The sequence below is a fragment of the Phyllostomus hastatus genome, unplaced genomic scaffold, assembly GCF_019186645.2.
Source record: "Phyllostomus hastatus isolate PE091 unplaced genomic scaffold, TTU_PhHast_1.1 phas_scaffold_39, whole genome shotgun sequence".
Taxonomy (NCBI): Eukaryota; Metazoa; Chordata; class Mammalia; order Chiroptera; family Phyllostomidae; genus Phyllostomus; species Phyllostomus hastatus.
This window is the reverse complement of record NW_025334028.1, coordinates 30,913,009-30,928,671: the sequence shown is the minus strand read 5'-3', so window position 1 is coordinate 30,928,671 and position 15,663 is coordinate 30,913,009. Positions and strand designations below refer to the sequence as shown.

The 15,663-nt window shown below is 38.2% G+C and overlaps 1 protein-coding gene across 1 annotated transcript in view; it reads left to right on the top strand.

Moving 5' to 3' along the window:
* The window catches only part of CFI (complement factor I), a 45,561-nt gene that overhangs the window by 4,246 nt on the left and 25,652 nt on the right, over positions 1–15,663 (top strand). Inside the window, exons 2-4 of the mRNA XM_045820221.1 lie at positions 3,999–4,046; positions 11,474–11,753; positions 13,235–13,388. Coding sequence (XP_045676177.1) covers positions 3,999–4,046; positions 11,474–11,753; positions 13,235–13,388 — 482 coding nt within the window. The remainder of the gene's footprint in view (positions 1–3,998; positions 4,047–11,473; positions 11,754–13,234; positions 13,389–15,663) is intronic.

The window sequence follows — 15,663 nt, the reverse complement described above, 5'->3', positions numbered from 1 at the left end:
ATTAAAGGAAGGAAGAGATGATTCTACAGGGACAGTTGCAGACTTCAGTATCTCATTTTCTATAACAGGCAGAAAATCTAGACAGAAGATCAATAAGAAAATAGGAGGCTCTAAGAACGCTCTAAGCCAAACGTACCTAACAACTAGACATTTATAGAGCACTCCGCACAACAACAGCAGAATACATACTTTTCTCAAGTTTACATGAAACATTTTCCAGGATACACCATATCTTAGGCCACAAAACATGTCTCAATAAATTTAAAAATATTGAAATCATATGAAGTAGTTTCTCTCAAGACAATGGAATAAAGCTAGAAATCAGTAATAGGAAAACTAAAAAGTTCACAAATGTGTGGAAGTTAAACAACATATTCTTAAACAACCAATGGCCAGGGAAGTTAAGAAAACTTAGAGATGAATGAAAACAAAAGTATAATATACCAATACATATGGGATGTGGCAATTCTTAGCAGTAGATGCCTGCAATAAAAACAAAAAAAAAGATCTCAAATCAATAATCTACCTTTTCACCTTAAAGAACTAGAAAGAGAAGAACAAACTAAATCCAAAGCTAGGAGAATAATATCTTTAAAATAAAGTTTATTATTTTTTTTCTTAATGTACTAAATCATTGTTAAACTGTAATATTATTATTTAGTATTTCAAGAGACCTGTATACAGGTATAATTTTTTTACTCTTTCATTAACTACATTAATGTAGTTTAAAAATAGTTTATTTCCTGGCTGGCATAGCTCAGTGGATTGAGCGTGGGCTGCGAACCAAAATGTCACAGGTTTGATTCCCAGTCAGGGCACATGCCTGGGTTGCAGGCCACAGCCCCCAGCAACCGCACATTGATGTTTCTCTCTCTCTCTCTCTCTCTCTCTCTCTCTCTCTCTCTCTCCCTCCCTTCCCTCTCTAAAAACTAAATAAATAAAATCTTTTAAAAAATAGTTGATTTACCTATTACTTTTATCCTTATGTGTGCTGTACTATGAATTTAACTTTTTATAATTTTATTTGTTGCAGGCATGATTTCATATATATATATGTAGTGTTTCCCCCTTATCCATGGGGAATACGTTCTAAGAACCCCAGTGGATGCTTGAAACTGCAGATGGTACTGAACCCTGTATATACTATGTTTTTTTTTCCTAAACATACATTACTACGATAGACTTTATTTTAAGTTATAAATTAAGCATAGTAAGAGATTAATAACAGTAATGAATAATAAAATAGAACAATTAAAGTATGTTATAACCGAAGTTATATGAATGGCTTTGACCATTATTAAATTACTAGAGCAATGTTAACATGATTAAGTTACTTAAACACTGGCATACCATTGAGTTGATCTGATAACCCAATGACTAATGGGTGGGTAGCCTAGACAGTATGGATTCCCTGGACAAAAGTTGATCCATATGCCAAGTAGAACTGAGTGAGACAGCATGACATTTCATCACACAGCACGGAATGGCATGCTATTTAAAACTAATGAATTGTGTTCCTGGCTGGTGTGGCTCAGTGGATTGAGTGCCACCCTGCAAACCAAAAGGTCTGGTTTGATGATTCCTGGTCAGGGCACATGCCTGGGTTGTGGGCCAGGTCCCCAGTTGGGGTGCAGGAGACGCAATTGATACATGTTTCATACGTTAATGTTTCTCTCCCTCCCTTCCCCTCTATGAATAAATTAAACCTTTAAAAAATAATAAAATAAAACTAATGAATCATGTATTTCTGGGATTTTCCATGGAACCTCGGTTGACCACACATGACTGTAACCATAGAAAGTGAATCTGTGGATGTGGGAGGTTGGCTGTGTATGAATTCCAGTAAAAGAAAGTAGTTGTTGTTTACATTTTCTGTATAATTTATTCATCTCTTCAAGGCCTTTATTGAAAATAATTTTGCTGTATACAGGAGTGTTTAAAAAGTATCTGGTCTGTATGACAAATATACTAGGCTTGTCATTTGTCAATAGACAATATCTTGCAACTCATATTCCATAAAAAGTACTGTTTTTTTAACAAATAGAGTTCCTACCAAAAAAGAAAACCACAAGAAAAAAATCCATTATATATCAGCCAAAGATATGTTTAGAAAGTGGAGAAAGAAATAAAAATCTCTCTTAAGTTTAAGCATTTTAAAAGATGTTTAACTTCATTTATTGGGGAAAATGGAAATAAACCTACACTCTGATAACACTTTTATACATCAAATTTGCAAAAATAATATAGTTTAATAAGGTATACAGTCTGTGATTAGGTATGGACAATAGGCACTGTCATATGTTGATGATTGGAATGCAAATGAAGACAACCTCGATAGAGAGAAATTGGGCAGTGTCTTTCAAAATTGAAACTACTGCCCTAGCTGGTGTGGCTCAGTGAGTTGGGTATCATCTAGCAAACAGAAAGGTCACCAGTTCAATTCTGGTCAGGCACATGCCTGGGTTGGAGGCCAGGTCCCTGGCTGGCGGTGTGTCAGAGGTAACTGATCGATGTGATCAATATTTCTCTGAAACATTGATGTTTCCCTCCCTCTCTAACTCCCTCCCTTTTCCTCTCTAAAAATAAATAAAATCTTTAAAAAAAAAGTAAAATGGATACTCATTCCTTTGATTCAGCAATTTCATGTTCCAATAAGTACTGGGAAATGATGTGTGATACATAAAAAGGTTAACTACAACATTATTTGTAATAATGAAAGCTTGCAAACATTGGAAACCATCTAAATGCCCTTTGGGAGACAAGTTATAGGACCAGGGGATGCAAATTGAACTGGCGTTGAGGGCAGAGTTGGGGAGTAAAATAAGGCCTCTCACACAGAGCGACAATCTCTGGGAAGGCTTACAAAGAACGATAAACTGGCTTATCTGAGGTGAGGGCCAAGGGAGTGGTTTGAATGGATCAGGAAATGAAGGAAATAGAATTTTTAAAGGCACCTTTTTAAACCCATTTGTTACATGTCTATGTGTTTCTTATTTTTTAAAAAATCAATTAAAAATGAAAATAACAAAATTTCAGTCATCTTACACTCATTATACATATATCTTAAAAAAAAACAAGACCAGTGATTTTTCCATCTCTAAGGCAAAAATAATGGAAATGAACCCAAAACAATTTTGGGAAAATAAGAGAAAATAACTGCTAGGGAAGACCATGATGAGAAGGAACTGAGGCCACAGGGGCCTAAAACTCTTTCAGTGGAAGGGCTTCTGATATGGTTAACTTTCAGGATATGAGTTTTGATTCGTTTCCAGAAGAAAGACAAAATTTTATATTGTTTACTCTTTTTGAAACTTTTCTATTTTTTTGCTAAAGTTTTCCAGGGAAATCATGATTATATCAGTTGGTTAATGCTATAATAATATAATCACCGTAAAATATCAGGGGCATACAAACTTATTTCCTACCACACAAGTCTTCAGGTTGGCTGGGGATCCGGGCTCTGCTGGAATGGTTCTTCTTTGCTAGCCTGGCCATGTTCTTCTCAGAGATACAGCAGAAAAGCAAAGGGACAAACCCAGTTACACAAGTACTTTCTAAGCATCACTCGTGTCATATTTTCTGACATGCTATTGACCAAAGCAAGTCACATAGCCAGGCCCAGAGTCTGGAGGTAGGAAAATGCACCCTGGCCCCAATGAGAGGACAGCTGAGGACTGGGATGAAGGGAGGGTAGAAGAATGGGAGCCATATGCAATCTACTCCAATCACCTTCATATTCGCCTTTGTATAGGATCTTAAATGTTCATCTGTGCTTTCCCATGTATTTTTCATTTGATCTCACAACAACTCTGTGAGGATATTATTTTTATTTTTCACATTTTATAGAAGAGGAAACAGAATCAGAAAGGTAAAGTCACTTACAGTTATTTAGCAATAGAAGGAGACTTTCTACTTTTATACAAAAAGCAGTAGAATGGGAAACTGGTGGGCTTTTTCTCACGTCGGTCATAGTTGAGCTTTTTTTCTTTTGTTTATAGGTTAAAGGCCAAAACACAAGAAAATGGCAGGGGCGGAAGAATGCAGAGGTAAAGCATACTGGGGTTGAATAAGAGATTGTTTCTTCATTTTCTAATGACTGGCAATTTATCTGAAATGATTTCACTATAGTCCTGCCTAGAATGAAAAGATAAAGTTCACATCAAAATAATTGCTACATCATTACAAATACCAAGGAAAGGACAAAAAAAAATCTATGTACAGAAAAAAGCAGCCTTAGCTAAGAAGTTAAATCATGTTTTATAGATGACTGGGCTATAGTAGTAATTGCTAAAAATCACTGAATATGTGTTCCCAGTGCATATGAATATATTTACTTTTAAGTAATAAATACACTGCTGTACAAATAAATGCACCTTAAAAACAAACAAAATTTCAAACACATAAATAATATTTTAATAACTTTTCACCACTAATCTTTAATGGAATAATGTCATTAAATATACTTCATTAGTTTTGAAATTTTTCATTGGACTTAAACATTGTATTAGCTTGAAAAGATAGCTCACAAGGAGCAACATACACCAACACATAGGGAGAAGTTCATCATTAATAATGTTAGATGTAAATCTGTATTTCAAGTAGTCTGATTATGGGGCGAGCCTGGTTTTCTGTCATATCTGATCAGATTTTCATTGTTTTTAACCCAATGACATGGCTGATGAACAGCTTTTAATGGGGTTAGAAGTATAGACTCTGTCATTTTCTTATTCGCTGTTGTTGTATTTTGGCATTACTTTTGATCCAGCATTCATTTTACTATAAGAATGTCTGAGCCACATGTCCATTTGTGAAGATTATGTAAATGATTATATTAGCTAAAACTAAATTATATAATCTTATATAATCCATAATGTTACTTTATCAAGCACATCCATATGATCCTCTGTCTTAAAATATAAACCTTCTCTTAACTCCATCACCCCCTCCAAATATGACCCCCTTCCTCCATGTCCCTTTACATCTAAACTCTCAAAAGCATGCTGTGCTCAATTTCTCTTTTCTCGTTCTTTCCTGAACCCAGTCAGGTCTGAGTTTGCACCATCCTACCCAAATTACATTGGTCAAGGTCATCACCTCACTGGAGATGCATCAGACACAGCTGCTGATCACTCTCCTTCCTTCTCTTTGCCTCTGTGCCATCATTTTCCATTTATTTGTCTGTCACTTCACTGGCCACATCTTCTTATCTCCTCTACTAAGTCGTCAACATGTCTAACTCCTAATTGTTGGAGGGCTCACACCCTCCAATGACTTTATATTTCATTCACAGGATAAGCCAAAACCTTTACAGTAGCCTACAAAATTCTACATGATCAATTGCCTGCCCCTCCAATACTCTGACCTGCTAGCTTCCTGTTCTCCCTCCAGCCACTTGATCCCCTCCACCACCAATGTGGCTACACTGGTCCCCCCCACCCCCAACCAAGCGCATACCCCACAGCAAACATGCTTCTACCCCACAGCTTTTCCCTAGCTGTTTCCTCTGACCACCACACGCCACCTCTAGAATCTGCATGGCCTGCTGACTCACCTTCAGATTTCTGCTCTAAGGTAAACTTCTCCCCAAAGTCTTTCCTGACAATCCTATAAAACATAGCAATTCTCCTGTCTCTCTCTTCTTCTATCTCTGTCTCTCTCACCCTGCATAGCATTTGTCATTGTTATGTCGCCCTATGTATTTATTCTTTATTCTTTTTTCTCTGCTTCTCCTACTAGACACAGAAGCTCTTTGACTTTGTGCTGTTCACAGTTGTAGCCGCAGGAGCTAGAACAGTGCCTTGCATGGGGTGGGCTGTCAACAAATACTGAATGACTATGTTTTTGCTTTTTTTTAATTACTTTATTGTTGTTCAGTTGCAGTTATCTGCATTTTCTCCCCACCACTTCCCCCCACCCCAGCCAAACCCACCTCCTTCCCTTTTGAATGACTATGTTATGAATACAGACACATGTGCCGATCCATTTTTAAATATTCATAAAGATTATTTTCTTCCTACTTTTTCAATAAAACATATAAATTAATATAAGTTCTGTTATTTTACCCACTGGATTATCGTTACCCTGCCAAGGTATATATAATCTACTTTAAAAAGTATTGGTCAACAGGAATGGTTTTAAGTCTTTGGGAAGCATAAGAACCCTTACTTACGGAGTTTGTTTGAAATACAGATTCCAGAGTCTCTCCCAGATAGTCTGAGTCAGAGGCCTATTGTTTGTGTCCAAGAATCTGCATTTGTAAGACAATGCAAATTATCATGCAGAAGGTCTAGGGACACAGTTGGAAATACTTGATCCATGTATTTGGTAGTATTTTCCAGTCTGGAATTACAAAACTCAAGAAAAATGGGAAAAACTTTTACAGCATGCCTCAATCAGCTCAAACACTACTCTCACACAGACTGATTTAGGTTCCTTGCTTCCTAGACAAGTCGCTCTCCAGGTTTTGGACTATGGACACTGTATCTGGACATCTAGTCTCTATCAGTCAGTACTGGCTAGGGTATGTGGCAGTAAAAAGCATATATGCATGGTTTAACAACAAAATCTCAGTGGCTTAACTACAAAAGTTAATTTTTGCTCATGCAAAGTCTACTGTGAGTCTTGGTGACTCTCCAGGGAAAGTGTTCCCCATGTGCAGGCCCCCCATTCTAAGGCTGCTTTGATTCTATGGTGTCTCTGCCACACATGTCTCCACTGTCACCACCATGGGGCCGGAGAAAGTTGGGTCCTTGGACACTGGCAATTAAACACTTCTACCTGAAACCAACATATGTTACTTCAACTTACATTTTATTGGCCAAAGCAAGTCACCACCATATCCAACCTCATGAAGAAAATGCAATCTTCCCATTTTTCTGGAAGTAAAGTAAAATAAGATTTTAGTAAATAGTATTAATGTTTACAGCAAATAGAAACATTAAAAAACACTTAGATCTACTATCTCATGTTATACACATGATAGAAATTATTATTTTAGTGTCTGTTATTGGGGGAAGGAAGTGACAGTTAAATCAGTGACAATTTAAATAAGTTTATTTCTTATTAATTTTAATAGCATCTACATACACTGGAAAGATAAGTATACATAAATTTATGAGGCACAGTTGATTTCTGTCTTCAGGTAAAGTGTACAAATACGTTTGCAAATCTGTTTAATAACATGCTGGGATGTCACCAGCCTGCTGCTCTAGACATTGAGGACCCGTAGACACATGTGACTGACCCAATCCCTGTGGGGTTAAAGCCTGCCATCATCATGTCTTACACTGTACATAAACAGACCTTACTCTTACTGTTCCCAGCAATTGCCTCACAGTAATTTCTATTTCTCTTCTGATTATTGTCAACAGCCACTATGTTGGTGTTAGTCATTACCATCAAACTAAAATTTAAAATTATAATATTATTATAAAATTGATTCCAACCTATAGTAAGAAATTGTAGGAACACAAAACAAAACACTATCCATGAAATGCAGACCAGCTGGCCTCTCTGGTATTTTTTGGAAGTGTGGAATTAAGTATATTCCACACTCAGAACACAGTATACTTTGGCCAATTAATCTACAGAATAGGTTATTGAATGTATGCATAATTAAACCAACTTCTAGTATTTAAGAAAATTCAAAGTTAATTAAACAAAATTAATTTGCTTGAGACAAGCAGGAGAATATGTTTGTAGTACCAAATCAGTAAAACATGACATGTTAATTTTGAATTAATTTGAATAAAAAAGAAAGAAATTGTAGGAACAGCAAATTCATTAATTTCTAAGGCAATCCTCTCGTAAATGCTCTGAATACATCTTTTCATATCCCCTCCTCAACCTTATTTCAACAATTTTGCACCCTCTTCTGAAAGCTTCAATCTTCCCAATCTGTCAGATTCCCAACTTTAGCCTACAATCATGATGAAATCTCTTCTAACAACAAAAATCTCTTTTTACTCTGTATACCATCCCATTTTTTCTCCTTCAAAGCCTAACACTTAATCTTTTCTCTACTGAAAGCATAACATTCTTTTTCAGTTAATTATTTTTATCAAATTAGTTCATGTATATAGTTTATAAAGGCAAATAATACCATAAAAGCTTAAAAAAATGGTGACGTTGAAAATGTTTAACAATCAGTTGGCATAGATACTGACCAGTCAGATAAGACCACCTACCGTTTAGCCCAGCTTGGAGCACAGAATACCCCCGCTCCACCCAGGCTCACTCCTGCTTCTCTCTGCCCAGTTACAACCACTTTCAACTCTCTGCTGCTTCTTTTAGTATTTACATCAGATTCCTTTAAAAAATGTCCATACACCTATTTCTTTTAACCAATCTTTTGGTTTTTTTAGCCGCTCCATCTTCTTCAGAGGTACTAGCTACCCCAATTCCACAGCTTTTCTGGGGTGCGTCTGCTTTATTTTTGGCCTTCCATCATTGTGCTTGGGTTTCGGTTCCCTTTGGTCTGCCAAATCCCTAACCACTAGCCTGTGTGCTTTCCAGTCTCCAACATTTCAAGGACGTCTGAAGTCTGTAGACCCCTCTCCATTCTCTTTGGCTCTCTTGGCTCTGTGTTGTTGTTGCTTTTTAATCTTTACTCTCATTTTGTTGGTACTTGCAGAGATTCTCATTGGCACAGGGCCAATGAAAAGGGTTAGCCTGTACTCTGTCTGCTTCCATTTCTTCACTTTGCGTTCTGGCCTCAGCTCACTGAGGTCTGGTTTCTGCCTTTACCAGTCAGCTAAAGCCATTTCCTTGAAGGATCCCCATGACCTTTGCTCATCATTCTCAGTTGTCTTTTTATTCAGTCTTCATCTTCTGAAGCTCTCTGCAACATTAGACATACCGAGCAAGGGAAGTGAAGAGTCTGTGGCTCTCTCCACATCTTCAGCTCCTTAAATTTTCCTCCATGTTTTGTCTGTGCTTTGTTTTTATGTTTCTCCATTCCCTCCATGAACAATAGGCCCACCGTGCCCCTGAAGCGAGTCTCAAGTAGGAGAAAAGAGAAGCTTTCAATTGAAATGATGTTTCAAGTCTCAATGATTACACAGGCTGGGCAGCATGATCCTTGTTGAATTATGGTTCCTGGCACTAAAAGTCTTCTAACGTTTTGTTTCTGCTCTAACCTAAAGGTGACTAAAAAGTTCTGACACTTGCCCAAGTTTCTATCCAAAATAGGAAAAATTAGCTCTCAGAAAGATTTAAAGGGATTAAAGGTGGAATCAAATAGTTTTCCCTTTGCACCCAATTAAAATAGCACTCTTTCAATAGAAGGGTGATACTGGAAGGAGTGACAGTCGCTGCTGGCAGGGCACTTACAGAGGGGTAAGGAATTACAGGAATTTCAACTTCAGTAAGTGGTGCGTGGAACCATGATAGGTATGTGACTGGTAGGTTTCATTCTAGATCAGTGTGTCAGAAGCCAGTGTAGTGGATGACCAATTTGTCCAATTGTTTCAATGGCTATTTAATAGAAGTTTGTTGAAATGTACATTGGATAAGATGACTTTCACAGCTTTTGCAAATTTTCACATGGGTTTAAATGACTGCTTTTTAAAAAATTTGTCTTCATAAGAGCATCCAAAGATTGTCTACTTTGTTTCTGCCCCAGCTGGCTGTTACCACAGTGGAAGGGAGAGAACAGAGGGGCTCTCAGGCAGGGGGCTGGGGGGCCTGGAGGGCAGAGTGCCCAAGAAGGGGACACCTGGTGCACACAGAGAAGACGCTGACTTTCCCCAACTGGCTTTTGGCCCGACTGGCCTGTTGCCAGCTCTCATCTTATTACTTTGGATTCCTGCAGGTCTAATGGCTTTCCCCCGCTACCATCTGGTCCATCTCAAGAAAGATCTCCCTGAAATGCAAACTTTCTTCCCAGTTTAAAGTCCCTCAGTCACTCCCTCAGGACGTGCTCCTTTACCCCTCCACCCCCACCTCTCACTCTATTCTCCAGCCTAGAGCACACTGTTCTTTCTCACAGTCCTACCTGGAGTGCCTACCCACCACCCCTCTGCCCGCAGCCTCCTCCTCAGCACACTCAGAACTCAGCCTAGACATCAGCAATTCCAAAAGCTGCTCCCAAGTCTCCTAGTCCGCCAGGGGCCCAGAACACTGACCCAACGGCAGCCTGACCCACGTGAATCAGAGATTCGTCGGTCAGGCTTGCCTGTCTCCTCCCTTCAGGCTAATGTGCCCGTTAGGACAGGAGCTTTTACTTCTCTGGCCAGAGGCACAAAGCGCTGCTTACTAACTCATTTATCGAATGCATTAATAAATGAGCTAGTGACCTGTCTTCCAAACTTCAGACACACATTCTCCTTCCTACATATCTCGTGATACATGTCCATCAGGCACCTCAGTCTCAAACCAAATTCATAATGCTCTGATTTAACTTAATATCTATTTTGATTCGTGCCATTGTATATCCTTACTATCACTCAACTTCAAAACCTAGGACCTGCCCTCAACCTCTATACGGAATAATGATTCCTATATGGAATAAACTGTCCAATGCCATTGCTTTTGCTTCTCAAGTGTCTTCCCAAACCTTCCTCATGCTCACTCCTGCTGTCTCTTCCTCCCCAGTTTCCTGAGCAATGCCCACCCCATTGGAAGCGCACCCCGCATGCCTGTCGGTTGGGACTGCTTGCAGTTCCCTAGATTCAGTCTGCACCACCCCTCCTGGGCTCTGCTAGCACCAGCCCTCTGCTAGCACCTGTCCTTCCTCCCCTTGCCACGTCCATGAGGCCTTTTAAAATCCCCCTTGAAAGACTTACTCTCTTCCACCCCAGGAACACTGTGTGGGGTACACTGCAGTGGTGCATATTTGTACCACTGCTGTATCACTTACCACAGTGTGCCTGGTACCCCAGTTATTATGTGTGTTTCTACATTATCTTCTTAGGAGACAGAGCCCATGATATGTTCACCTTAGAAAAATTTTGCACACAGTAGGGGTTTAACAATTAGTTTTGCATTTATTAGTAGAGCTAATCAATTTCATTCACCAGTTCATTCCATATGATTGTATTAACATCAAATTTGTTTACTCCTTAACATGACTGATGAGACTCATTGATTTCTTCAAAGGCAGAATGTTATGCTCGCTTTAGGATAATAATAGCTGCCACTGATTTCATACCTACTACCTGTCAAGCATCACATGCATATTATTTTTGACCTTTGCAATAATAACCTTGAGAAATAGAAAAGCTCATCCCCATTTCACAGATGAGGAAACTCCCATCCACGAGGGTAACTTGCCCAAGATCATACACAACTAACTGTAAGTGCCCGAGCTGGGACTAGAAGCCAGGTTTATTTAATTCTAAAAACAACCAGATCAAATCCCCCTCATCTGTCTTGTGGGGTAGGTGAGTCTGTTTTTTTCCTCTCCTTCACTTATTCATCTTCAAAAAGAGGATTTTGGCTTGTTGATAACCTAAGTTCTATTTGTGTTTTGTAGGTAACTTCAACATCAGGCATATCTCAAGAGGACCTGGTGGATAAAAAGTGCTTGACGGAAAAATTCACACATTTCTCCTGCCGTAAAGTCTTCTGCCAACCATGGCAGAAATGCATCGATGGGACATGTACTTGTAAACTTCCTTATCAGTGTCCAAAGAACGGTGCCCCTGTGTGCTTAGTCAACGGGAAAACCTACCCAACTTACTGCCAGCAAAAGAGTTTAGAATGTCTTCAACCAGAGGCAAAGTTTTTACATAATGGAACATGTACAGCTAATGGTAGGAAAAGCCTAGTTTGTTCTATAATATAAGAAGGAAATTGCCTATTATATTTTCCATTAGAAAGTAGTTCTCCTTTGAAATGTTATAGTGACAATTCAAAATTCTCTCCAGTCTCAGCAGTAATTGGGGTGATAACTGAAGGAGCCAGCCCGTGGGGCCTGAGCCCAAGGGCCTGAGGCTGCTCCTCCCCGAGTGCCTGTGCTGTGCTTTGCCACCCAGCCCTTCAGAACTGTGACCACCCTCACTTCTACTGAGCTAAAAGCTCACTGACTTGGTTCAGAACCCAGTGACAAAGTCTTTACATGAGATTGGTACTGATAAGGAGCCCCCTCTGGACCTCCAGCTCCAATAATTTCTTTCAATATTCACCCCTCCGGCCCCAACCCCTCTCCCTAGCCAAGGGGAGCCTAGGCCACTGCTGACCTAGGACACACTCCAACCTAGCAAACTCAGCACATCAGATCAGAGAACTTGCCTGCCCTCCATTCAGGTACCTAATATAGTAAGAAGGCTGGGAAGCTATCACGTGGGTTAATGGAGTGGTTAAGATTAAGGATCTCAATATCAGTCCGATTTAATTGCAGGCTCCGCCAAACCCCAATGTGGTTGCTGACAAGCTACATTTCCTGTTTCCACAACTGCAGGGTATGAATAATAGTAATTCCTACCTTGTAAGACTCTTGTGGAAATTAAATAAAATGATGTATGTACAGCTCTTCACACAGTGTTGGCACTCAGAGAATGCTCATAAAATTTCAACAATGACAGCAAACCTCCGGCTTATTGTCTTGTGATATCAGTTATCACAGGCACTCAATGACTCTGCAGAGGAATGCTTTAAACATTCTTTTTAAAAGCATCGTGATATGTATACACCAGCTCACAGTAGCCTACATATTTTTGTGGTGCTGAGTTAAGAGGTTGAGGGACTGTGGAAAAGGAGAAAGCAAGCCCCCTATTGGAGCCCATCTCTGTTACTTGTGGGAGAGGAGGAAGGCCACCACAGAGATTGTTTTGTCAGTGTCAGTTTTGTTCTCTTGAGACATTAAATGCCTTAAATACATGAGAATACACAAAACTTACTTACATTTTCATCATTTGTTTGGCGTGCTCTCCATAGCACAGACGCTGGAGTGAGATCGATATTAGTAGATTCAGATTCCTGGCTTCACCACTTGAGCAAGTAACAACTTCTTACATAAAAATGGAGGAACTTAGGCCCCTTGGGTGTAAAAATAGAGACGAACATCTATCTGCCTAATCCTCTTAGGGTTGACATGAGGATTTTGTGGTATTCTATATAACTGGGTAGCAGAGCCACTGACACATAGTAAGCCCTCATAAAATAGTGGCTTTCATTACTTGTTAAAACCTTCATGGTGGTTAATGTGATATTGTATATTTAATTATTTTAAAGACTATTAATCAAGAGTAGAGTGAATGCCTAAATGTTGCCCATTCTGTTCATTTTATTTTAGGACAATTTAATGTTACTTTGAAGTATGGCAATAACTATTCCGAGGGACTTGTTGAAGTAAAACTTGCAAACCAAGATAAGAAAATGTTCATATGCAATGACAGCTGGAGCATAACACAGGCCAACGTGGCCTGCTTTGACCTGGGATTTGAACAGTGAGTGCCTGGATCAGGGTATTTTCTCAGGGTTGATTTTCTTGTATCAACTATTTGCTTTTTCATTGCCTAACCTTTCTGTGGCTCAATTTCCTCATATGTAACCTGAGAATAGTAACTGCCTGCCTCAATTCAGCATTGTTAGGATTAAATGTGTTCATGATTGATTAGCACTTAGAACACTGCTGAACACAAAGCAATGGAAAGTTTGTTAAAGTATACATTCATTAGTCTGTTTCTACTCATGTATAATTATGTCAGCTTTTTCATACTAATATTATTTACTTAAGCCTTGTTTATTTTTTTCTTGATCAACCTCGCATAGCTTTGTCTATTTGATCAGTGTTTTTGATTTTTGGGTTTGTAAATTGTCTCATTTCTTTTTCAACTTCATTAAGTTTTGCTGTTATGTTTGTCTCTCTCTTCTTTTCTGTATTGTAATTTTTCTAATTCCTTGAGTTAAATACTTAACTCATCAATTTTTCTTTTTTCTTTTTTTATTGTTGTTCAAGTACAGTTTTCTTCCTTTTCCCCCCACCTCTCCCCGACACCTTTTTTTCTAAGATAAGTGTTCAATGTACAAACTCCCCTTACCTAATGCTTCATCTGCTTGCCATTAGCCTCCATAAGTGGTTTTCTTTATTGCTGAGTTCAAAATATTTTGTCATTTTCAATATGATTTATTCTCTGCAACATATGTAATTTAGAAAGTTCTTTCCCAATGAATATTAGCTTGCTTTTAATTAAGCTTTGTTATTGATTTTCAATTTAATTGTGTTGTAGTCAGAGAATATCTCTATACAATGACAATTGTTTAAATATTTGTTGAGACTTGCTTGGTGCTGAGTACATTTTAAATACTTCATGTGCAGGGTCCTATATAATCAATATGTTATTTACTAGAATAAGCAAGCTTGTTAACTGCATTGTTCAAATCTTTTCCCACTTATTTACTTCCATGTTTTTGTGTCTTTATCTTTTGTGTCCCTTATAAACATCACATACCTAGATTTTTAAAAGTCCAATATGACAATGACTGTACGAAGTGTGTGGACTGTTTATACTCTTGTGACTATTTACATTGTTAAATTTATTTTTCCTATCTTATTTGGGGCTTATGATTTACCCTGCTTTTTCTGTGCTCTTGTTTCTTCCTTTTCTAACTTCTATTAGGTTAATAAAGTTGTTGTTGTTGCTTTAATCTTTCCCCTTTTTTTCTTCTATGTGGTTTGGAAATTCTGTTGTATTTCCATTTTTTTAGTGTCATCTGTACATTAACACCATGAGTCCTTGACTTAGTGAGTCCTCCCCCTCTTCCGGAATAATACAAACAATGCCATTACCCTATCAAGTTTCTGGTATTTAGTTCCACCTTATTAAACTTGTCCTTGAAGTTAATTGCTACCACTATTTAATAAGCAATTATTATTACTGCTGCTCAGTCCATACTTACTCAGATTTACTTGATGTTTACCAGCTTCTCGATTCAATTCTGGATTCAATTTTCTTCCTCCTAAACCATATCTTTCAGTCAGTCGTTCATTAGTGAGAGTCTCTAACCATTAAGTTGAGCCACAGGGTATTTATGATTTTTTGGCAGTTTGTGACCTACAATCTATGATTCAACCTAATGGTAAACTCTCTCAGTATCTTGTTCTTATCATATTTTGCGCAAGCTCATAAACAGACTTCTCTGAATTGAGCCAGTAGGTACTTCCCTTACTTCCATAAGAGTTAATTGTGAGCATTTGTTATACTTTATCTAGTATTTTTTATAGTTTTAGGCTGAGAGCTTTTTCATATTATTCACCTGTCAGATTACCCCAAGTGGCTCTCATTTATGCTCATATCTTGATGCTGTTTGACAGTTTCGTGACTGCTATATCTTCACTATGGGCCTGAAATAATAAAAATACCCTCCTTGCTCCCTTTATTTGTTTTGCCTTGCATTCTAATTCTAATTTACCTGATATTCATATTGTCATTACCCCTTTATTTTTGTTTATATTTGCCTGATGTATCTTTGCCCAACTTTTTATTTTTTAACCCATTTTTCTCATTTGCTTCTAAAGAGAAGCAGAGAGCTACTGAACCTCCTGGAAGAGTAGTTCACTGTAATTCATAACCTCTCGACTATTGGGTCATTGAGGTAGCCTCTCACACATATTTTAAGCAAATTGAGAAGTCCAAGCAATGATAATATAGATGTCAAAATATCACCTTAATACTGTTAAAGATGAATTGAACATATAGCTTAGTTTAAAAGCAAAATGGA